Source organism: Diplotaxodon limnothrissa, linkage group LG10 (assembly GCF_057381915.1).
Source record: "Diplotaxodon limnothrissa isolate DT_005_m linkage group LG10, D_limnothrissa_male_GT1.1, whole genome shotgun sequence".
Taxonomy (NCBI): Eukaryota; Metazoa; Chordata; class Actinopteri; order Cichliformes; family Cichlidae; genus Diplotaxodon; species Diplotaxodon limnothrissa.
Genome location: NC_140605.1, coordinates 18,245,645 through 18,270,322, shown reverse-complemented (window position 1 = coordinate 18,270,322; position 24,678 = coordinate 18,245,645). Strand labels below are relative to the sequence as shown.

Here is a 24,678-nt window from a genome sequence, read left to right as displayed (position 1 = left end):
AGAAGGATAGCATTTGCTTTCTGTTTTTCAGTTGAATAGGGAAATGTGCATATGCAATTATGGATTTTATGAAATAATTGCAGATTTATGTGATAAATTAATTAAAATAGTAAGAAGGGGGTAATTGTGCTGTCTTTTCATTTAGACTTTGTTCAGCTGAAGCAGATTTATTGTTTTATAGATTCTGGACGTCAATGACAACAAGCCGCTGTTTGAGACCAGCACCTATGTAGCCACGGTGATGGAGGGGATGCCTGTGGGGACCAGAGTGGTCCAAGTGCGTGCTCTTGATCCAGACTGGGGCTCTAATGGGCAGGTGTGTGACAGTCAGGTTAAACTGTGAATCATATGTTTGTGAATCTTTAAAACAAGCATTTTTCTAAATTCAGAGAGCTACAGGCGCTGCTATGCATCCTTTATTTGAATTGCAGGTGACCTACAGCCTCGGTCCTCTGCTCACCTACAATCTAGACTTGACAAGGGATGCCAGCTTCTTCTCCGGGCCTGTGTCTACCACTTCTGTCTTTGCCATTGACAGTAAAACAGGTTGGATCACCACAGTGAGTCAGATGGACCACGAGGCCTGCTCCAGCTACAGCTTTGAAGTAGTAGCGTCTGATCTGGCCGAGTTACTGCCTCTCTCCTCCACCACAGTGGTGACCATCACTGTGTCAGACGTCAATGACAACCCGCCACTGTTTGAGAGGGAGCTGTACCGAGGTGCCGTAAAGGAGAGCGATCCCCTCGGTGAAGTGGTGGCCGTTCTGAAAACCAAAGATCGAGATGGCACGGATCAAAACCACCTCGTCAGCTTTTGCATCACTGGTGAGGACACTGAGACAACTAACAGAATGCTGTCCCGTGCACTCTGTGCTGCAGTAACTCTTCATCTTGCAATGAGATGAGACTGTGCTGCATCAAAATCATTTATTGGTCTAACATGGTTTCTGCTCCAAAGGTCAAGTTATAAATTAATTTGAACTGATATGCCAAAAACAGCTTTCCTTTAACTTGTATTTTTTTTTTTTCATTTTAATATTACAAAGTGCCCATTATACTATGAAACAAAAATGCTTTGTAGAAAACCTTAATCTACACTCATGTGAAGAAAAAATAAGTTTTTGCACTATGACAGCTGGGACGGGCTCGTGGCTGATGGATAGAATTATCAGGCAGGTGCTTCTAATGAAATGCACTTGATGAATTGATCATTCTCGTTCACAACCTTAGCTATTACTTTATGCGTTCGCGCTTTAAAAAAAAAATGAAAATAATAAAGAGCATTGCTTGGCCTCTCCAGAAAAACTCTGACCTTGATAATGAGTAAGAGCACGTCCATTCACAACACACTGTGTGTTAATGATTGCGGATGATGTATTTTGTCCTTGTTTTCTGGCATTTAAAAAATACAGATCGGCCGAGTGAAAGTGTCATAAAAGGTCAAACTTTTAAACTTTGAAGGGCCACGGCTGCTGCCCTACCCGTCTGGTTTACATTATGAAGATGGTTATTGATTGCACCAAAGGGTGCCTGCATAATTTTTTATGTGCGGTTGGAGAGAATCTTGTTCTCATTCATCTTGCGAATGAGTAATGACTCGCAGTTTGTTTACATTTAATATAATACATCTTCACTCCTTTCTTCACTTTTTAGTGTCAGCGCTTTAATTCTCATCTGTATGACCTCCAGGGGGAAATCCACGAGGAGTGTTTGGCCTGGCCCTTGTGCAGGGGGAGTGGAAGGTTTATGTGAGTGGTCTGCTGGATCGCGAGCAGCAGGACTGGTACCTGCTCAACATCACTGCCAGCGATGGCCTTTATGTCGCTCACACCGCAGTGGAGGTTACAGTCATGGATGCAAATGACAACAGACCCATCTGCAACCAGGTCAGGGATAAAGACAAATGGAAAGTGTGCAAAATGAAAATATGCAAAGTAAACAAACCAAGAGGAGCTTGTGGAATGTATAGAGCATTGCAGAGTAAATGGCTCTATCTGCTGTTTGTCTCCATATTCCAGTTAATTTTCTGTCTATAAACAGAGAGAATGCATTGCTTGTGACCATGCATGCAGTCATGTATGCTTGTTATTGAAAAGATAAGTTAGGGCATTGTGTTTGTGGACTGAATGGGGAAAACAAAAGCTGTTTATCAAAGAAGGAATTTTTAATCATTTTATGTCTCATTTAAATTGTTTTCTTTTTCAATCCCAATGAGAGCGTCAAGAGTAGTGGAGATTCCCAGTTCCCCCAATGATGAACTTTCTTTTGGGTAATCTTAACGCTGGCTTAGCTCTGAAAATTCAGCTGCGTTGAATAATGTTCAAATCTGCATATTCATGACTTAGTAAAGAAAAGTCTGTGGCTTCACGAGTAAAACTGGATTTGCTCACTTCAAATATTGATACTTTGTTCTAAAGTGCATCGAAGTTCTAACTCGCTGCAAATGAATTCAGCCAAATTGTCTTTGTTTTATATTTCGGGCCAAGTGTTGTAATTTATGTATAAACTGACTTTTCCATAGTGCTTTTATGGAGTGCATAATGCAGTCTTAATCTAATAACGTACTAAACCGATGAATTACACAAGTTTGAGAATTTACACAAATAAAAGACAGTAATCATGATAAAGCCAATTAAGTTGAGTCCCTTGTGCTATTTCCTACCTTCCAACGCCAACATTCACCCTACATTTAGAGTTAGTCTCAAAAAGACAATCTAGGAGAGGAAAATCTTTATGAAATGAGAGAATAATTGGACTGTGAAGTCTTCTGGGGGCTCTCCTTTCATTTAGTAAAATTCTGCAGTTCTTCAGTTTCACATAATTAGTTGAGAAACTTTCTTTTTCCCTCAAAACTCTAAACTCCTTGAAATGCTCCCTGTTCTCCTCTGATAGTCTTTTTTTCCCTTCTCGCACGAGCCAACACTATAACTACAAAGTGATTAGTCTGACGTTACATGGCGACAGCAGCAACTGGATCAAAATGACACTCGCATTGCCACAGAATGAACTCTAACTGCTGTTTGGGCATCTTTTCTAATGGTTTTTTTTCATAGGAAGATTAGTAGTAGTAGTAATAGTAATGGCGTTTTTCTAGTAGTAACGATTTCAAACTCTTAGCTGGTGCTTGCTCCTTTCTTGTTTTTTTTTATTAAGTGATTAATCAGGATATAAATATTAGAAAATCCCCAATTTAATGCTTTGAATTTTTATTTTGTTCAACAAACAAAAATGCAAAGATGATATAAAACAAATTCTTGGCATTTTTCAAACCTTTGACTGGTTACTAGGTGTTTCACCTTTATATATTTTAAATCTGAACGTTAGAAGATTCAGCAGAGCCAACAGAGCAGGGTGGGGTGTGCTAAAATGCCGTTGCCGCTGCTGGTCCGTGTTTGATGAAATTGTGAGGCCATTAAGCTCCATTTCTCCAGTCAGTCACTGGCAGAAATGGACACCGGGTGATAAAAGGGAACTTCTATTAGCTGGAATAATGGATCAAGTGCCCAGTAGTTGGATGTCTTTTTAATGTATTAGACAGATGCATTTTTTAACTAGAATGGTTAGTGTTACTATTACTGTGCACTTTAATTTCTGCATATGCTTTTGTGTTATCACAGGCCGTGTATAGCACCTCTTTTCCTGAGGACATTCCCATTAACAAGGGCATTCTAAGAGTGGGTGCAACAGATGCTGACTCAGGCTCCAGTGCTGAGATCCAGTATTCACTGTTTGGCATTGGGGTTGAAGATTTCTACATGGATGCAAACACCGGTACATTTAAATATTTCATTTCAAGGGCTTGTAGCAAAAACAAACAAACAAAATCTCTTTTTATACCTCCCCATTTATGCCCTTAGGTGAGTTGCGTACAGCCATTGTGATGGACCGGGAATTGGCCCCCAGCTACAAACTCATCGCACAGGCAACTGACGGGGGAGGCCTGTTCTGTCGCTCTGATATTTTTCTCAAAGTGTTAGATGTCAATGACAATGCCCCCCTCTTCTCATCCACTCATTACCTGGTGAGCGTGTACGAGAATGCTTCGCCTAAGGCTTTGCTCACCCGTCTACAAGCCAGCGACCCAGATGAAGGTAAGCTGCTGTTAGATAAGTAATGTCAGGCAGCGATGATGAATTCAGAAAGTTTTAAGCTTTAAATTATTTAAAAATAATGTGCTGTTTGAGTGTCCGAGCAAGATTATGAGCCAAGATGTAATATATTGTGAACAGTTAGTATGAATGTGTTTTTTCCAGGTCTCAACCGTACAGTGCTGTATTCTCTGGTGGACTCAGTGAATGGGTTCTTCTCCATCGACCCGGTAACTGGAGTAGTAGTTCTGGAGAAGTCTTTGGACAGAGAGAGCCAGGACTCCTATCGTGTTCGTGTGGAGGCCACTGATCGAGCTGGACAACAGGGGGCGCTCTCCTCACAGGTTGGTGGGTAGTCCAAGTGACCCAGATTCAGTATTGATTGTGTCTACAATCAATGTTAAGTCTACCAAACATTACTGTAGGAAATATTTACGCCTGATGCTCCTGATACAAAAAAGCCACTTGTTCTGAAATGAATGAATAATTGAAAGACTAAATAAAATAATAAATAATAAAAATGCACTTTTGAACAAAACTGACATTTATAACAGTGTTTTGCAGCATTTATGTTTTTTGGGTAACATAATCTTGTTTTTCTGAAAAAAATCAAGTGAATAACACATGATCCTTGAAGAGATTAGGTAAATCCCCAATTAGATTTTAATTAAGATAGCTCGTAGTCATGTGAACCGTGTGGAACAGAAAAAATGACGCAGTTACAGAGAGAAGTGGTGCAGAAAAGGTGGAAAACAGATATGTGGCAAATCTGAAACTGTGTTGTGTCTCACAGTGGCTATTTAAAAGTAAACTTTAATTTTGCTCATTCACTGACCATAAATGCTGGGAATGGCATTATTTTTAGGAGTAGGTGTCACTTTCATTACAAATATAGAGAGGAGTAGTTGTTGTTCTGTTACTTGTAGTAGATGATTGTCATAGCCACAATGATATAAAAGCAAAACTACAGTAATAGGATTAGTGGCGTCCTGTATTAAGTAGGTGGAACTTGTGACTCTATATTCTATAGAGTCAAAATAGCATTCATCTAGTAGCCACCAAACTCTCTCACCCTATAGCAGGCACAGATTTTAGTTGGTTTTTGCCTCAGCTTCCTATTTTATTACTAAAGCATATTTTTCTGTACAACTTCTGTATGCGCTTGTGGTCCCTTCTGCCTTGTGGTGAAACGGCACTGAAAGCAGTGCAGTAAAGTGGTTAGGTGCTGTTTTACAGTCTTGTGTGTCTTCCTCAGGTTTATTTGACCATTTTAGTGCTGGATGTGAATGACAATGCTCCAGTCTTCCAGAGAAGAGACTATGCTGTAACTGTCCCCGAGGATGTAGCCGTGGGAACCGAGGTGGTGCGAGTCCTGGCAACAAGCGCTGACATCGGACCTAATGCTGAGATCACATACAACATCCGGTCGGGTAATGAGTTAGGAAAGTTCACCATAGACAGGAAATGGGGTGAGTAGATATCTCTGTGTGTGGCTTGTGCCATGTTATTGTGAAATTTAAAAGCAGGGAATTAAAAAAAAATGAATATCTACTGATATGTGTGTTAAGGTTCTATTTCAGTGGCTGATGATTTGGACTTTGAGGTGTGTAAGGACTATTATCTCACCATCGAGGCCTGGGACAATGGCAACCCTCCTCTTAGCACAGCTACAATGGTAACCATTGAACTTATGGATGTCAATGACAACGCTCCAGCTTTCAGTCAGGACATCTACAATTTGCTGGTCAGCGAGGATGCATCTGTTGGGCAGACAGTTACAAGGGTAAGATTTAAGGCCAGATTTACTAAATGGGGCAAAATAGCCTATCACTCCAATAGAGACTAGTTATATTTAAAACAGGCTTTAGTAATTGATAGGCTCTGATGTAGGACTGTAAATTGTGTGACAACATTTTGACATCACCTTCTATAGCATTCTTGTATTAAGACAACTTAAATAACTTCAAGGGGAAATCTGAAAATCAAATTTCTATGCTCTTCAACTCCAGTACCACCGTATTTTCGATTTTGTGGATTAATCTTGTGTATCTGTGATCTATATCTCACGTATTGTCAAAGTGCACACTGCTGAGTTTCTGTATATCCGCCACTAAAAACAGTTAAGTGTTAGGGCGTGGCAACCTCATGTGCTGTCCGTGCTCCTGAAACTAATTTGAGTGTAAAAAACCCTGAATTGGATGAGTGGAAGAGAATGGATAGATGGAAAACTTTATTCGACTTTATTTAGTTTTTTTATTAATGCTAATACATTGATCATGTTGATGTCAATCTAATCCTGACTATTTTCAGGTTTAAAGTCAATGTTGTCATCCCTTCGTTCTCTTTGGTCTTTAGCCAGTTTGTATTTGACCCCAAGGAAATCAGGCCACTTTCTTTCCCTCCGGGTGTCTGTTTTTTAGGTAGTGGCTGAAGATCTGGATAGCCAAGTGAATGGGCGCATCACCTACTCTATCCTGAAAGGTGACCGAAACAACCACTTCTGGATTGACCCTGTAGCAGGACTTCTCAAAGTCAACAAGAAGCTTGACAGAGAACTTGTAAGGATGCATGTTTAAGTACAAAATCTCATAAACAATCAAGTGTAATTTTCTGGTTCATGAGCACAGTCAGGACAGAAAATACCAGGTCCCATCAAGGTCAACGCTCAATGAAATATCACATTATGCGAGCATAAGAGTGCTTGCCACACTGCCTGATGTACATACAGATATGGCAATCACATTCTCTTCTTCACCGCCTAGGTGTCCAGGTACTCTTTGTCGGTACAGGCGTTTGACAGTGGCTCTCCTGCGATGTCCTCCACAGTCACAATCAACATCGATATCTCTGACGTTAACGATAACCCCCCAGTTTTCAATCCTCCCAATTCCACGGTGGTCATACAGGTACATTTGTGCGTGTTTGCTGTCTATATTTATATTATTAGTTCAATGTTGTCTCAACTTCACTTTCTTACTTCCAGCTAAACCAAGCTGCTGGCACCACCCTGCTCCAGTTATCAGTCAGCGACAAAGACTCCCCTAAGAATGGTCCACCCTTTGAGTTTCGGATCAAGTCAGGAAATGAGGGAAACTTCTTCTCCTTGGACCAGACTGGGACTCTGAGGTCTAACCGTGTGTTTGGCCCTGAAGCCCCCAGAGAATTCACTCTTGAAATCCAGGTTAGGAACTTTACGGTTTTAAAAAGTATCCTATTTAATATGAAGACTTTTCTTTTATGGAGAACTTTAACACCAGTGTAAATTCAACCCACTAAAGCAAGACCTTATTATTACTGTAGAACTTTCTTTGCTGTTAAGTGTCATTATAACTTTTTTTATAACTTTGTCTCTCTCAGGCAACTGATTCTGGCAAGCCTAGTCTCTCCTCCTCTTCCTGGGTATTTCTGAGGGTCATTGGGAACAGTCAGTACAAGCCGACTGTCTCCCCTCTGGAGATCTTCATCGTCATGGTCACGGATACCTTTCCAGGTGGCCCGATCGGTCGGATCTCTGCAACTGACCGTGACCTGAGTGACGTTTTGTCATTTACCCAGAAGCCTCAGCCCAAGAGCATGTTTAAGGTCAACAGACAGGATGGCAGCATTGTAGCGCTGCCAGGCCTGGAACCTGGCAGGTGAACACTAGACCACACAAACACACAGGAAAACAAAACACTGATATGGAAAAAAGAAAACTTTTTGGTGTAACAATTCAGTATCTTTTCTTGCCTTTTCTCAGGTACCAGATGAACGCTACAGTGAGCGATGGACGTTTTGCTGTGATAGCTGACGTTTCCATCCAGGTCGAACAAGTGACAGATGTCATGCTGCGTAGCGCTCTGACCCTACGTTTCAACTTGCTGTCTCCAGAAGACTTACTTAGTCGCTACCTTAGCCAAATTAAGCTAACGTTACGGGGACTAGGTGGATGGAAGTGGTCACCAGGGCAGCAGGATCCTCTTCACATACTCAGTGTACAGCCAGTGATGGGGACATCGGATGTGGACCTGCTTCTAGCCATGGAGAGGCCAGAGACGCCGGGCAGTGGACGCATGGCTGTGTTCTACTCCCAGCAAGAGCTGTCTGCAAAGCTGGAGGAGGTGGCAGCGCAGGGTCAGATTCGAGGTGTGCTAGCTGGGGCTGTGGTGGTGAGCAGCACTTGTTCTGGCGAGCTGGAGTGTGGGGATAGAGTGTGTGAAAACACACTTGTGATGGACGGGAGCTCGCCTGTCACCTACAGCACAGAGAGGGTCAGCTTGGTGTCGCCTACGTTCAGCCGCAAAGAGACCTGCACCTGTCCCGGTTTGTACTACACTCATTTTTGAACCTTCACAGAGTCAGTGTCACAAACACGTATCATCAGTTCATGAACGGCATTGGTTGATAGTTTTCATGTAAAAATCAGTAAAATCCTGAAATATCTGAATGAAAACATGCAGAATTTTTGCTTATGTAGTATACATTTTGCATTCTATAAAAAAGAAAATACAAAAACTACAGAGGCATATATTATGCATGTAAATATAAATAAATTAATGAAAGAATAATGTAAATCTGAAGGCTTTTCACATGATGACAAATAATATTTATATTTCTACCCCTTTTCAAACAGGAGGGACATGCCCCACCCCTGTGGAGCTCTGTGAAGGTCAGTCCTGTCCAGCTGATATGCAGTGTGTGCGTTCTGGTCCTACTGCGCCATCTGTCTGCCAGTGTCAGCCCGAGAGACTAGATGACTGTGCAGGTGTGTTTTGGCATGCCTGCAGTTTGTATAACTTCTGTCTTTCTGATTTAGTTTGATGAGGTTTAGTGTAACCTGAAACTTTTCCCGCTTCTCTGTGTGTTACAAATGTGCAGGCCAGACCTCGCTGAGTTTCTCTGGAAACAGCTACATCAAGTACAGAGTGACAGCGAGTGGCCAGAGCGGAGAGATGAAGCTCGGCCTCAGGATCAGAACACTTCAGAGAAGAGGAGTCATTATGTTCACACGGGTTAACCCCTGCACCATGCTTAAGGTACAGGTTACAGGGCTATGCTTTTTTGGGGGTCATGCAAAACACTGGCTGCTCATTTCCTGTTAGAAGGAAACATGTTTCTCAGTATATGTTTTTTAGAAAACATCATCAGGTATTATTCAGAAGATATAACTTTTTGTTATATAATATCACACTTCACCGAGTTCTTTTGATTCCTCAGAGGCATCCGATGGAAGACAAAACACTGCTCAGTAGACCATTTAACACTTTATTATTTCTAGAAGGGAGATGCGTCCTGCATGACACGCTGCTGCGGATCTCAAATTGGTGTTGTGCCACTAACAGTTTTATTACAGAAGCTTTTTAACTCTAATCTAAACAACAGTGTCTCAGTAACTTCCACTAGAGATGGTCGCCTCTTATCTACACTTTCCCAGGCAAGCGTGAGTGAGAGTCTACAGCTTTCTACTCCCCAAGGACATGTGGTCTCATGCCTTTATTTTTCAGGGCTGTGTCCACTTAATACTACACTATATAACTTTATAACAGTTATTATTAATAAGAAGCATAGCATTATTGAGGCACTGCAAATTATTTAGTTCCAACACTTTTCTTTCCTTCTACAGATTGAAGGCGGTCGACTCTGGTTTCAGTTGGACTGTGACAACACCCTTGGCATTATGGGTATCTCTGGCAGACCGATAAATGATGGCCTGTGGCATGCAGTCACTTTGGAGCTGACTATGAACTACACTCTCCTGTCATTGGATGACAGCTATGTGGAACGTCGCCGGGCAGCCAGAGCCCCGGTTCGTCTTTGGCCTTTGGCACCAGATTCATCATTTTTCTTTGGGGCCCAAGTCAGGCCACTAAATGGGCAAGGTGAGAGGCCAGGCCCTGGGTCAGGGAGGAGCCAGGGAGGGCCAGGGCTTGCAGAGCGTGGCGTAAGGGGCCCTCCGAGAGCTCAGGACGGCTTCCAGGGGTGCCTGGGCTCGCTGATGCTGAACGGAAATGAGCTGCCGCTCCAGAATAAAAGGAGCCGTTATGCTGAGATAGCAGGGCTCAGCGAGATCAAACTGGGCTGCGTGCTTTATCCAGATCCATGCGTCAGTCAGCCCTGCATCAACGGAGCAATCTGCAGTAGCCTTCCCTCTGGAGGTGTGTGTATATATACAAAAAACATGATCATGTGTATGTGCCTTGCTGTGGGACACATTCATTACTTTGTTTTTACTCTGTTTTTTCATTTTTTAATCATTTTATTTTGATAACTTGTTGTTGTATCATTGATCATTATCATTTATTAGAATTATGCACAATAGTTGATATTAATTATAATTTTCAGACATAAAATATCTCTTCCACAGGTTTTATGTGCACTTGCAGTGTTGGATTCACTGGGGGGCGCTGTGAAATTGAACTGACATCCTGCATGCCAAACCCCTGCCAGAATGGTGGAGACTGCAAGCTTGTAGGCAGCGCATTCCTCTGTGGCTGCCCTACTGGACTCGGGGGACTTATGTAAGATATAATAGCCTGGAATCGCTCACACTTTCTAGCCTTAATAACCGGCTGTAACAGCAGTGTTGACAAATGCTGTGTCCTGTTTAGAAAGTATGTAAACAATGAGAGCCGTACGGTGCTGATTATTAAGATACTCAATGTCTGTATCTCCCTCCCTCTCAGTGAAAACATGAAAGAGCATGTGCTGGACTCAAAATCCCATTCATTAGCCCACATTAGTTGTTATTGGGGGGGGGGTTAGTGGTTCTAATTTAATTCTGCATAATTTTAGTTGAAAAGCCCATAATCATTCTCTAGCTGTCTTCTTAATTACAGCTTAGTAATTGCCTTTGAAATAACCTCTCTGCTCATGCGGCTGTTCCACAGAGCCACCAGCAGAGGGCACTTTTCCCCCACAGAGGAATTTTTTTGTTTTGTTTTAGGCTTTTTTATGCTTTTGACTTGGATTTAAAAATTCATTTGATTAATTTAAATTCAATTATCCTTACACTAATAAAACCATGGAATAAAAATGTATTGTTTTTTCAGGCACCAGATTGTTTATATCATTAATAATTAATGTTAAACACAGATTGAAACCAAACAAATAGCTGTTGGATTCAGTTGACTGTGGAGTTGTTGTTGTTTTTTTCTTCCAGCACTAAAATATATGCATTACAATAAAAAAATACAATATAGAATTTTGTTATGGAAAAAGCCAGAAAACTTGACATTTTTTCATTATTACTCATCTATTTCATAGGTTAATAAAACTAATGTGAGACAACTTCATTAACTTTTTTAATTATGGGATAAAGTATTCATCGTTTAAAATAATAATGAGAGGATATCACTGGCCAGCACATCCAGACCTTAATGAGTATTGTGTGTATAATTAATGACTAAGCTGTGACCTGCACTTTTATCATTTAAAAGCAAAACTTTGGAAAGTTCTGTCATGAAGCTTTCTGCAAAATTCTTCCGTCAGATTTGCAAAATGTTTTGAAAATCCCATCAAAGAGAAAATAATTGAAAAGAGAATTGCATGTATCTTCCATCCGCTGCACAGCAGGACACCATGCTTGAAATGACAAGCTGAGATGAGCATGTATGTGTCTGCAGTAAAATTACTTTTATGATGTTCAGCTGGAATTTGCTTCTTCAGTGGGAGTGTGTGTTCATGTTTTTTGCATTCATGCATAATTCTTTAAATCAGAACCGTCTAAATGTAAATAATGGGGAAAATTCCCAGCATTTGGGAAAAGTTTTAAATGTTTTAGCTCACTCTCACCTTTGCATTCTTCCTTTTTCTTAACTTTGATAACATCATATTGCGGCCCCCCATAGCGGCTTTACTTACTCGTTTTTGCTGCCACAGATGTGACGACGACGTCAACGAGTGTGACCAGGAAGCGTGCGGAAATGGAGGAGAGTGCGTGAACACATTCGGGTCATTCTACTGTAACTGTTCAGAAGGGTATGAGGGTCAGCTGTGCGATGATCTGACGCCTGGTGATCCTGGGGATGACACACAGGTAGCGTATGAGCGACGCTTGGAATTGGATTTTTGTAGATGTTACAGAATAAATGAAAAAATAATCGAGAAAACTCCTCGAATTGTTTTTTTGTGCATTCAGCTCGCACCTAATTGGACTTGGCATACACAGGGAAATTGAGAATTTTGAGTTTACAGCAGCCCCCTGGAAGGCTTATTCACCAACTTGGTATCTTTGTTCCCACAGCAGATAAATGAGAGTGTAGTAATGCCTAAATTGCTGTTTCTATTTGAAGTTGCTATGCTCTTGAATTTATTGTGCCATATACCTTATACTGAGACTGCAAACCCAATTAATGTGGCACATTATAAGAAGGAAGGTACCTTCATTAATCCCTGGAGGACTGCAGCAGAGTTGACAAAATCTAGTAAGCTTCTTTTACAACTAATGTATGTTAACTTTGTTCTTTGTTTGTTTGTTTTTCTTTTTAATTGAGTGCTTGCATTAGAGATAATGTATAATTTTATTGCCAAAACTTATTCATCACGCATTGCATTAAAACAAAAAAGCTGTGAGCTCAATCACTCCCTCCAAATTGGAAGACCATAAAATGTGCTCATAATCTTTTGGAGTAGTGAGTGCATAAGGGTTGTAAATATACCCAGCTTTAGATGATGAATTTTCCCGATACCAACATTTCATTTACTTCAATACTCAAAAGATGCTTTGTGTTTCAAAACTTTGCTAATTAGCGTCTCAGATGTAGCGATGAGATTCTTATTAATCTCATGTTTAGAGTAATAACAAACATTTAGAAATTGTTTGGGGGTTTAATATGAGCCCCCTTTGATAGTATTAAACATTTTGGGGGTAAACTAACTTCACTATGTTCCTCTCAGGTCCTGTGAATTTTTCCTATTTCTTAAGGACATGACTTTCAGATACTGTTGTAGATATTTATTCTTTTGTCATTCACTTGTCCAGCTTCCTCAAATATATATACACCATGCCAAGATATGCCTATTTTTTGGCTAATAGCTCTCTGGGAATCTGCTTTTTGGTGCAAAAACAGAATTTTATATCTGTCAAACTTTGTTACATTTTCTGTTGTTGGACTGAACGACTGGGAACAAACGATGTGTTTTTATAATAGGGTGCTAGTAAAAAATGCCTAAAATTTAATTGCAAATTGATTCTTTGCTAGGTTTTCTGTTATATGTGGGCACGGCACTAGTTCATCCTTTGATTAAGGTGTCTTTTTTATGCTTGAATGATTCACAGGTGAGTGTTAAGTGGCTTAAGAAAAAAAAAGCACTTCATGTTCATGTTAATCATCTGACAACAAAGACCTTTTTTATGAAGTGAATTATTTCTAAGCTTGTTCTTCTTTCAACTTTTTATCTGTGTATTTACTGATGACCTTAGAGTTTTTCTGACACTTAACTGTTTGTTATTCAACTAGAAAAAATTATTATAATATTATAATGTTTTAATCATTTTACTTTTCTTGTTGTGCAGGCTGAGCCTCTGTCTTACGTTGGACCAGGAGAGATAATTGGCATTGGAGTCCTTGCGTTTGTCATCATTTTCCTCCTCATACTCTTCATCGTCTTTAGGAAAAAAATCAAATTCAGGAAAGACTCAGATCCAGGCCCCGGTGTTCAGACTGGGATGGGCATCTCGGCTATCTCCACAGAAACTAGCTACATGCTGCACAAGACTGGCATGGGAGCAGAAGGGATTGAGTTTAAAGCCGTTCGTGTATCAGGCTCACCAGCAACCACAAGCACCTATGGTGAGGTGGGAGGCAGCAGTGTGGGCCCTCCCCAGGTCATGGTGCGCCCAACTGCCCACTCCCCTCTACCAGGAGGACTCAGTGGTGACAGGACCACTTCCAGTGAAGGCAGTCAGGTGTGCATAGCTTGTTTGAATTATGATATTTATGTGTCTGCTTTATAGTAAATGCTGCGGAACAGACAAAATTGTTAAATAACTGAATATGTTCATACTGCTAATATCTAAAAAAAATAGTTGGTCAGACCATTTAGGAAAACACATGAATAATATGGTTGCTAAGCAGGAATGATATGCTTTAAAATAAGAGTATTTAAGTTAATATCAAACTATAACAATGAGCATCCAAAGTAATATCCACTTTGTATGACAATTTCAATATTTGTGGAGCATCATATCTCCCAGCTCATCAGTCCCTTTTGACGATGCTGCACTTCCTTAATTTATCTGAATTTATATTATAATTTAAAAGAAAGAATATTATTTCTTATATTAGTCCTATTTTTTAAAAACAGCCACAGTGTGCTGGAGAAAGAATACATGGGCTCCACACACAGCTCAACTATAAAAACTGTGTTTTTATGGCAGGAACTAGGTTTTGATATCAAATATAACACAAGGACGATATAGGTAGATTAAAAAGTAGTAATGTTCCCAGCACATTCGCTCTATTATGTAGATAATCAGCTTACAGGATACAGAAAGTCTGCTCACATTTAATAATCATGTTCATGTCTTCTTTGTAGTCAATTCTGCATGTGATGAGCTAAAATAAGCTTCACAGCAGCGACTTCATCATGTGTGTGGCCCTTCAGATAGGGCGATGACCCAGTTCTTCTTTCATGGCAATAATTAAGAAAAACAATTAATGGTATCAGAAAATCAATTGGAATTGTTGGAAATATAAAACAGAAAGGTCGTACACCGGTGCAGAATATTGTATTGTTTTTACAAAAAGCAATCATTTGATAATTTATGTATGTTTCTGATTGTGCGTGTAATTGCACAAAGAATGAAATAATGATTTGTTTTCTAATAACGCATGAAATCCTGTATAAATTTGTTTGCATTTCGAGTTTCTGAATAGTAACTACCTGGCTTGCCCTTACCCAAACTTTCTGGGTATTTTCTTGTGTCTCTGCAGATTAGCAGCTTCCTCTCAGACATGTCTAATGTCCGAGGTATGGCCAATAGGCGGGGCGTCGCAGTGTGCAGTGTGGCACCCAATCTCCCTTCAGCATCTGCTTGCCGCTCAGAGCATAGCCCGGCCCACAAAGTGTCCTGGGAAGGCGAAGAAATGAGGGAGAAAGAGCTGGAGAGGGCTAGAGATGAGAGAGAGGAGGAGTGGGGGCAGAGAGCTTTTGAGCTGGAGAGAACACAGAGAGATAACAGTCCACAGGGTAAGACTGCAACAGTCTGCCTGCAAACACACACACACACGCATGTGCGCACACAGCTTCTAACCTGATCAAAAAGGCAAAGAGTACACAGGCCATGAACACATTGTGTTACACCAATACCACCATCTTCACTGAGAGAGCTCATTTCACAGTGCTCTATGCCTTTTGATCACACACATCAAAGAAAATGGCCCAGAGTAAGCAAGAGTGCTTAAAAAGTAATATTTTCTATTTTGCTATCATTTCAGTTTTCTTATTTATTTCCTAGGAGCAATAATGGGTAATAGAACTTTCTGTTACACTGCTGAAATTGGCAATTATGTCCACTTGTATCAGGATAACTCTCTTGGATCTTGTGGGCACGTCTGTTTGAATGGTCAGGGTAATCAGCCAGAACTGATGTCCTATGTTCTTGTCCTACTTTTGCAAAAAAAAAAAAAAAAAAGCAAGAAAGAAAAAATAAAAAATAAAGTTCAGTTAAAATCAAAGTAGTTGGAACACTCCCACACAAAGTCACCCAACTTCTCTGTCAAGTTTCCCTCTTTTTATTTTTCCTTAAATTTGCTTCACACCTACCTTTGTCAGCCGTACAGGCACCAAACCGAAGGAGAGAAGAATGTCATTGTAATTCAGCATCCGTCTGATATTTTAGCTGCCAACACTCTTCCCAGTCTGTTCTCTGTCGATGAAATAACCACGTTGCATTTCAGTGCGCAGGTAGGCGTCAGATATTTCGATCCTTTGTCCAGCCTGTTGTGTGAATAATACAGCTTGCGGTGGGAACTTCCTGGCTGTTAATTATTGATTTTTTCTTGTAGGAATGGGAAATAGGTTATTTTATTTATTTGGTCCCCCGCTGAGTGTCTGTAGAAAAAAGAAAAAAAAGAACCAGCACCACCTACTCACATTTACACCACCAGTCTATTAATTTAATGATGATAAACCTTATAGAAAACTGACCTCAAGATTACTGTGTTAATGACTGCAGTGTTAACTGCCAGGTTAACTAATCAATTGCAAATGAGTTTTGTAAGTTATTTACACCACGACAGCCACAAGCAAGTGCAATAATGTGTATTTCAATAACAAGGCCACAGGTCAAAACATGAAATAGTTACTAACCAGGGAACATCCCTGTTAGTAACTATGGTTATTTTCTGTTACTACCCGTTCGATCATAAATAAATAAAATGGGATGAATAATTAAATACTTGGAAAATACTCTTTGAACAAATCAGGCCTCATACTGAACTCTATAGTTTGGAGTTTTTTTGGTAACTGTTGGTAACTCTTCAGGATGTCTTCTTCATGGAGGAGTATTTTAAACACTAACTATGAACTGTTTCACTCACAGGAAGTCATTTCTGAAGACTGACATTGAAAAAAAAAAGGTTTGAACTGTACAAACTCTGTTTTCCCCTTAAATACTCTTTTTCCATGTATGTTTGCACTTGTTACGGTAAACTTTTGCACCTATTTCTTAGGTTACTTGCAAAATACTAAAAAGCGAAGGCAGACTCAAGACTTTTAGCATGTTCACAGGAGGACAACATGCCACAGAGATTAAAACCTGGTTCTAAAAATGGTCATTTCTGCTCTAAAGTTGGGTGTTTCAGAGTGAACTGATCGAGGCGTGACCTCTGGAGGTGAATATTGAAGCCAGTGCAGATGTGCCACAAACTGCAGTTCCTCTAGCTGTCACAATAGGCTGGCTTCAAGAGAGAGCTATTCCCCATATGCTTAAAATGTCCAACTTTACAGCATGTTTACAGTCTGGCTTCTATGGAGTGTTTCAACTCTGAGAGTTTTTTTTTAACTCATCCATCTGGAGTTAGGAGCGCAGCTGCTTTGACTGACATTTATGTTTGATTTTGCTGAAAATGACTTTGAGTTGAAACTGTTGGATTGGCTCTGTTTTGCTTGGTAATTGTTAGTGTTTCAAACTGAAATGCTGAAAACTTGTCTGGAAAAAAACATAAAATAAGAAGGGAGCCAAATTGTAGACTGTATCACTTAAATCAGCGTAACATTATATTTTACTGAACTGGCTCGGCAAAGAAAGTAGTTTGGGTGGGTCTTAATTATAGGAACTTGTAAGAAAAAAAACAGAAAGAAAGAAAGAAAGAAAGAAAGAAAGGGTAAAACATTTTTGCTTTTTCCAAAACCTGATTATATTAAGTGTCCCCTTGCCTGCATCCTGAATTAGACCTGTGGCTGCTGCACTGTCTTTCTTGTTTAGTTTGATTGATGGTACTGCCTTACTGATCACATTCCCACAGGAGCGTTTCGCTTCTTCCATATGCATTGAACCATGACTACGTAGTTTGAGCTCAGAAAGCTGAGGTTGATGTCCAGACATCCCGGCCCTCGCAGACACGGTTGCAGAGTACGGATTTGGTCACAAGATGGGCCGAGCCCTGAATGCTTGCTTACCAAACGTGAAGTGAAAAACAAGATTTTTGAAGATTTGAAATTCTGTCACACCTGTCAGACAAGGGTAAACTGTTGTGTAGAGGTGTGAGATTCAAAACGCTATCACAAAATCTCTGTTGTTATTATGAATTTACACCCACCCACCCACAGGAACAACTGTGTGCTGGGATGTATTAAGGTACAGCTGGAACTGCGGGAAGCAATTGCATGACATAAAATATTTGTATAGTCTTCTTGAAAAATGTATTTTTCTTGAGACGTTGCGTTAATGTGACACTGGCATCTTTGCTCCAAAATGAGCTGAATAAAAAGACTTTTGATTTACTTTTTTGACTTGATGCCATATAATTTGTTAGTGCATCTTTGTTTACTGTGACTCAATACAAGCATCTGGAGAAGAATTCATCTGAAAAGATGCTCATGAGGAAATATTCAGAACCCAGACCATTTATTGCCAATCAATGATTCTCACATTAAGATCCATCGCTACATAGCAGCAAGGCAGTAAAATGGATTTAAATAGCTTTCTATTTTCTATTTCTCTCTTTTTTTCCTCTCTGTTTGTTCCATCTACTAAATAAAAGCCTATTTAGTTTTCCCAAAAGTTTGCTAAAAGTTACTTTTAATCACATCAGCAAAACTGGCTCTTTGCATGCAGTTTTATTTTGCACAAACAATTGATCTCACAGCTCAGCCTTTCCACTCTGCTGGTCCTCTGTATGTCTTTCCCAATTTGAGCAAAAATGAAGAAAAAAAAAAGACTTCATTGCTTCTACATAAGGGGCACCTGGTAGAGAAATTCACCTGCCTCTGGCTGTGTTGTAAACAGTCTTTACAGCTTATCTGAAGTCATAAGTACCTGCTACGGACCTCCGGGCAGTTGTTTGACAATCACTCAGAGGACACTTGGAGTGATTTGAAGGAAACAAACCTTCAAATAACAGCTCGGCAAAGGCACGAAAAAAGACCACACTGACTTGTAATCGCCAGTTTATTTGAAATGATGCCTCTGCAGACGTAAAGGTTAAGGAAAACTGGAGATATTAGGCCTGGTAGATTTCTCCAAACAAAATTTAATTTGATTTGTGTGCGCAGACAAAATTGCAGGGTTGTAACATAAAAGAAGACCTTTGATTACCACAGTATGAAAAGCTTGACCCAAAACAGAAACCTACTTGCCACCCTACCCTGTAGCGCAGTGACGTTGTCATGCAATTTGCTCTATTTTGCTTTTTTTCTTTAAGCAGTTATTCAGCAGTTACATAACCACCAGTAACTCGGTGGTCTTCACCCCCTCCATGATAGTGCTGACAGCATTAAATGGACAGACCTGGATTTGCAGTAGGTGTACTGGGATTTGTGGAAAATGCTGTACATTAAAGCAGCGAGGAAGCCTTTATGGGAAAAAAAAATCATTCTGCAGGTCAAATATGTTTTTTAAATATGCTCTATCTGAGTCAAAAGTAGATGAATAGCAGATTTAGCCTCGCTCTTCTAACTGAACACAGCCAGCTAGAAAGAAAATGAATGGACAGGCGGAGTGATGGATCTGTGGACACATTTTTTCCCCATGAGTGCACTGAATGAACAAAGTAGAGAGTTTTCGGTCACTCTGATCCTTTCTTCTTTTCACCCTGATAGAAATCCAACTCAAAGCTGATGCGAGGTTATTTTAGCTCAGACTTTAGAAGCTTCTTATTAGCCGAAGTTAAGCTTTTAAATGTAAATACAGCACAAGCGTTACTGAGCTTTTCAGATCTGAACGGTTCGGATATCTGAACACGTCTTTCAATTCTGAACCTACATTTAATTTACCATGAGTGAAAGTTGCTGATGTGAATGAGTGTTGTTTTGTGTTTTTACATTAGACGTGTCGGAGCTGGCGGACGGGCTGGGGTGTCTCTCGGACTCCACCTCCGAGGAGCACTCACTTAGCTCCTACACTTCAGAGTCCTTCGATGACAACGGTAAGACTCTGATACTCAAATTAACTTAAGCGCATTTTAATTGCCAGAAGTTTGTAGGTAATGTTCCCCACACCAGTACCTTCTTTGTCCCACCATCATTTTAAACTCCTTCAACTAAAGCCTGGAACTTTCTGCAGAAAAAAGTCCTAAAAGTGGACAGATTTGTCAGACATTCTCACTGAAACATGTAATTGTTTCTCGGTTTACCAGTGTCTTCCATCTTCAGTCTGTCCGCTGCTTCATGTTCTGCATGCATATCCTTCTAACCTTGTTGTCTTGCTGCTGCTGTTGTCTTTGCTCGCTGTTTGTGCGTGCTGTTCTTGCTTTGCTCTTGGTTGCCTGATGCTGTTGTCCGTTAGATAGACTGCCAATTATGTGTTGCTTGCTGCCACGTGTTATTACGTCTTGTGACTGTATTCAAGCAGGGAGTGTTTTAAATGGTTTCTGAATGTGTGCCGCCGTCTTTTAAGCATCTGACATTTCTTTCTTAGTTCCCTTGAGAGGGTTCGCCTTTCGCAGGGCTGTCACTGTGAATAGGAATTAGTTCCTAAAGAATTGCCTGGTTAAATGAAGGTTAGTGTAAAATCAAATGCTGGGCCTGTAGTAATTATTGAAAAGCAGGGTGATATTAGAGAAGTGGAAATGCTTTAATGCAACCAATATGCACAGGTTGCCTGTGCATCTTTTTTTCAAAGCTACAATTCCCAGATAACTCGATAGCATTGATTTTCCACTGGCTAACTATAAGAGGGTGGAAGTCAAGCACCGTAATGATGCTGATGTGTGTGTGTGTGGTTGTGTTCTTTACATAGGAAATCTATGTCAGTGCTTTATTTCCTGTCTAATTAGTGTAGCTGCAAAGAGTCCTCGCTTTCTTACAGGACACCCACACACACACGCGCACGCACAGACACCACATGTATATAGACACGTTTGCAACATGCTTCCTCCGTGTTCTCAGCACCTCTGAGTCACCTCCACTGTATAAAACCTTGCCCTGTTCATGAATGCACTGAGATTATTTCCATTTCTTCTTCTCTCTTTCTGTCTTCTGCCTAGCCTCCATAGTGACAGTGATACGTCTCGTCAATGATACTGTTGATAACATTGAAAGTGAAGGTATGAAGGAAAATCCTCTGTTAACTCCCCTGTCTTCTTTGTGTCTGTCATTCCGACGCCAACATATTTGTTCAGCGGCAGAGCAAAAAGATTTACTGAATGCAGCCGAGCCGCTGCCATTCAGCCCCCGTTCTTATTACGAATTAAACATCCTGCTTAGATTTCTAATATTTGTTGTCAGTTTCTGACACCGGATTTCTCTGTGTTTCAGTTTTTCCCCTTTGGTTTCTGGGTTGTTTGTCTCGCTCTGTCTCTGACTTTCCCTTTCTCTCTGCCTTTGTAGTGTCAAACATGGACAAAGAACAGCGGCGTAGCAGCCCTGGTGAGTGAGATGCAACGCAATGGAAAAACATCTTATTAATTTGCCATTTCTTTGACTTTATTTGTCAGGGGTGAGAACCCACAACCTGACCTTTTGCATCCTTTGCAGTATTGTCTCTGAATACTTTCATCAGAGCCCAATAGTACAGATTACTATGTCTATTTATGCCGACTCTATCCACTCTTTGAATGTCAATGCAGGCTTCCAGTTTCCGATTATGTTTTCTGACCTCGGAGGTCGGGAAAAATAACTGGAATGTGAGTCAGTTTCTGTTGCCCTGTGTGTAGCAAACAGTGTAGGGCTTTCAGGTACAACATTCAGGCAGCTCTTTGATGAAATAAAAATATTATGTCCAGAGATACTTTTAAAACATATTCTGCTTCATAGTTAATTAAGAAATTTTGAATTCTGATGACTGCTAAATTGGGCGCAGCAGTCCTAGCTCCAAGCAAAGCAAAGCTTTCACCCCGGCCTTGCAGAGGGTCTCAGAGGATTAGGGGCACTTTGAGCTAAGCCTCACATCCGCCCAGAACAGCAGAGGAGAAGGCAGCTTCAAACACTTTCTTTTTCAACATTTTTTTGGGGGGGGGAATCATCTACAGTCTGAACACTGACTTTCTGCTCTTAGCGAATGCATGGCTTTCCTTAAACAAACACCGGGGCCGTCACAATCCAGTTGCACCTATCCTTTAAGATCCCTACTCCGCTGTCAGTTGCTTGTGCTACACTCTTGCAATCAATATTAATTGGCTCATAGTTACCAAGTCTGTTTGTTCTCGGTTGCATGTAATTTACTAGGTCTACAAAGCATTTCGTTTCCAACCCAGAGCAAGAGTGTGTTTATGCCTCAGTCACTGCCAGCCTGCTGAAGCACACGCAGCTTCATTTCAGACAAAGATAATTAAATGATGTTTGTCCAGTGGGTTTTTTTTTGAAGACATCCTTTGGATCCAGAATTTTCTGTTTTTGCACAAAACATTTTTTTAATAAAGTTTTCAATCTCACAAGTTTATTTTCAAGCACAGCAAGAAGAAATGTGAAAAAAGCGAATCTGATATATCGTGGTATTTTTCCATTTTCTGTTTTTGTATACAGTTGCAGCATGATTGTGTGCATGTATTATCTATTATGAATTGTGTTTGTGGGTATAAGCGGTGTGCTAAATGGCTCTCTGCCAGCTTCCCTCTCTTGTTGTCGAAGCGTGCTTTCTTCTGTGTCATAATTCGCCGTCTCCTTTTGCATTCACCGAGAATTTCATCATCAAAGGTTCGCCGTCCCATGAGATATTTGTTTTGTTTCCCATTTTACTGACAGCGAGTCATCACCTGCAGAGCAAAGATGAGATTTGCGTAGAGTTCATCAAAGAGTACATTGTGGATTGTAAGAGCATTCTTTTTTCCCCCCCTCCCTTAACCCTTCGTTAGAACATTTTTTAACCAGAGACAGATATTTGAGGCAAGCATGGCATGGCAGTAAGATCTCGTTGGCATGGCAGTCCGTTAGATATCTGTGTCCACACATGTGTCATGAATTATATAGTAGTGGCTGGCACAAGCACAGTAATTAAGTGTACTCTCTGTCCCACGCACAGGGTGACCCCTCTGCCTCCTCTCACTTCATCAATATGATATTTTTTCCCCTCACAGCTCATTAACCTAACCATGAATTATGCAACCTGCATGCTGTAGTTTGTAGGAAGTTGTGGATTAGCGGGGAGTTCTGTGTCAGTCCATTTAGCAGCATGAACTGAAATCTAAAATAAATAAATAAATAAATAAAATGTCGACTAATTTTATTTGCACATTAATAAAAAAGTAAATGAGAACTGGAGCGATTACACGAAGCAAACACGCTGGAGAAATCCCACGGAACAAACAGAAAGCCCCACTTACTGGCACTTTGTGGGTCTCCTGCTACACCTCTCAAACATGCAGCGCACACATGCACACATGCACACACTATCATGCGTGCTTCATTTCTTGTGCAAAAATAAACCCAATCAAAGGTAGAGATAATAAGCATGGGGACAATTTAAGGGGAGAAGCAAAATAAACACGACAAGCCAGATAATATGCAAGCTATTCGGAAATGGGTTCAAAATTGATAATAAAATTGGCAACTTTTTTCCAGATGTTGGTGGTTTTACACCTTGAGAAAGCTTTTTTCATTCATTTTATTTATTTTATTTGTCTTTAGTTTTTTTTTTTGTTTTTACAAGGGCAGCGGTAGAAGCGTAAGTGACAATGAAATGTGTGTGCAGCTGTAAGAATCACAACAGTCCTCCTATAACAGATGCACAGAAGTGTAGTTACTGGTGTCACCACTCTCTACCTGCTGGAGATAAGATTGCAGCGATACTGCTGTTTTAGACGAGGAGTTTATTTACCGATGGACACCTTTCGCCGGCTGATCCTATTAGACTGATTAGATCTGAGTCTTCATCACACTGTGCTGTAACACTGTGGTTCTTTAACTTGTATGCAACAGCTGAAAAAAGTTCATGCTCCAGATTTTTTATCAGTTAATAGCAACAATAAATGATACAAGCTGAATGAGGTCTGCGTGATAGCATCGCTGTGCTTTTCCTACATAAATCATATTTTACTGCAGTAGATCTGTGTCCCACCGGTGGGACCACCACTGTAGTGCACCCTAATGCACACTACAGTAAAACTATATGTTTCCAGTGATTTAGAAGCAAAGATTTTTCCATGGAAAAAGACATATGTTGCTATTACACCATGTTAAGTTCCATTCCTTTCTTAGATTGTCCTTAAATCCATGCTGTTTATTACTGAAACTATGCCAAACTGTATTTTCAGCATACCGCTGGGAGTCTTCCTGTCAGACTTCAAGCTGGGTGTCGCCATCACGACTGCGTCCACCTGAGTTAGGATCCCATTATGAGCTTAATGACACCCAGCAGAACATCAGACGCGGAGGCAGCACGCACTCTCTGCAGCTGGACTACAGGGTGATGGGCTACAACGCGGACAAAAGCCGTGAGAGGACACAGGAAACTGGGAGGAGGACCTTTCAGTGGGAGAGGAATCAGTCTGGAGAGTGGGAGAGAAAACACACCCCGGACAGAAAAGAAAAGAGAAGGTACAAGGAGGAAGGAAGGAATATGAACATTAGGACCAAGGACATGGAGGGACACCAGGACCACGGAGATCAGCAGCTGCAGGACCAAGACAGCTGTGACGACAGCTCCTCGCCCGTGTATGAAGAGTACCAAGAGTCCAGACATGATCCGGAACAAAATGAAGACACGGAGAGCCTTTATGATATTCTACCCCCAACTCGGCGAGCCTATGAAGGATATCCGTCCAGTCCCCCAGGGCTAAACCTGCACCCAGCTCAACTTATGCCCCCCCTCAGGGCCTGGGACTTACAGACAGAGGAATGGAGGGGATCACAGGAAGACCATGGAGGGCTTGGCTCTAATAGTCTGGCAGGTTCTGGGGATGAGTTAGAAAGACTACTGAACCTGGTGTCACTGAGAGCCAGGAGAGCCACACGAATAAACAGAGCCTCTACCAGATCTGAACCTGCAGCAGGCTGGGATGGGCTGAAATGA

At 40.8% G+C, this 24,678-nt stretch overlaps 1 protein-coding gene across 1 annotated transcript in view; it reads left to right on the top strand.

Moving 5' to 3' along the window:
- fat3b (FAT atypical cadherin 3b) overlaps positions 1 to 24,678 on the top strand; it is a 66,472-nt gene extending 41,794 nt beyond the window's left edge. Inside the window, exons 28-52 of the mRNA XM_085364519.1 lie at positions 182 to 316; positions 432 to 825; positions 1,690 to 1,886; positions 3,618 to 3,771; positions 3,858 to 4,091; positions 4,254 to 4,432; positions 5,344 to 5,557; positions 5,657 to 5,871; positions 6,509 to 6,646; positions 6,851 to 6,994; positions 7,072 to 7,269; positions 7,446 to 7,723; positions 7,828 to 8,390; positions 8,701 to 8,832; positions 8,946 to 9,103; positions 9,691 to 10,222; positions 10,432 to 10,585; positions 11,946 to 12,102; positions 13,582 to 13,974; positions 15,002 to 15,257; positions 19,559 to 19,657; positions 20,717 to 20,776; positions 21,060 to 21,098; positions 22,413 to 22,478; positions 23,921 to 24,678. Coding sequence (XP_085220645.1) covers positions 182 to 316; positions 432 to 825; positions 1,690 to 1,886; positions 3,618 to 3,771; positions 3,858 to 4,091; positions 4,254 to 4,432; positions 5,344 to 5,557; positions 5,657 to 5,871; positions 6,509 to 6,646; positions 6,851 to 6,994; positions 7,072 to 7,269; positions 7,446 to 7,723; positions 7,828 to 8,390; positions 8,701 to 8,832; positions 8,946 to 9,103; positions 9,691 to 10,222; positions 10,432 to 10,585; positions 11,946 to 12,102; positions 13,582 to 13,974; positions 15,002 to 15,257; positions 19,559 to 19,657; positions 20,717 to 20,776; positions 21,060 to 21,098; positions 22,413 to 22,478; positions 23,921 to 24,678 — 5,847 coding nt within the window. The remainder of the gene's footprint in view (positions 1 to 181; positions 317 to 431; positions 826 to 1,689; positions 1,887 to 3,617; positions 3,772 to 3,857; positions 4,092 to 4,253; positions 4,433 to 5,343; positions 5,558 to 5,656; positions 5,872 to 6,508; positions 6,647 to 6,850; positions 6,995 to 7,071; positions 7,270 to 7,445; positions 7,724 to 7,827; positions 8,391 to 8,700; positions 8,833 to 8,945; positions 9,104 to 9,690; positions 10,223 to 10,431; positions 10,586 to 11,945; positions 12,103 to 13,581; positions 13,975 to 15,001; positions 15,258 to 19,558; positions 19,658 to 20,716; positions 20,777 to 21,059; positions 21,099 to 22,412; positions 22,479 to 23,920) is intronic.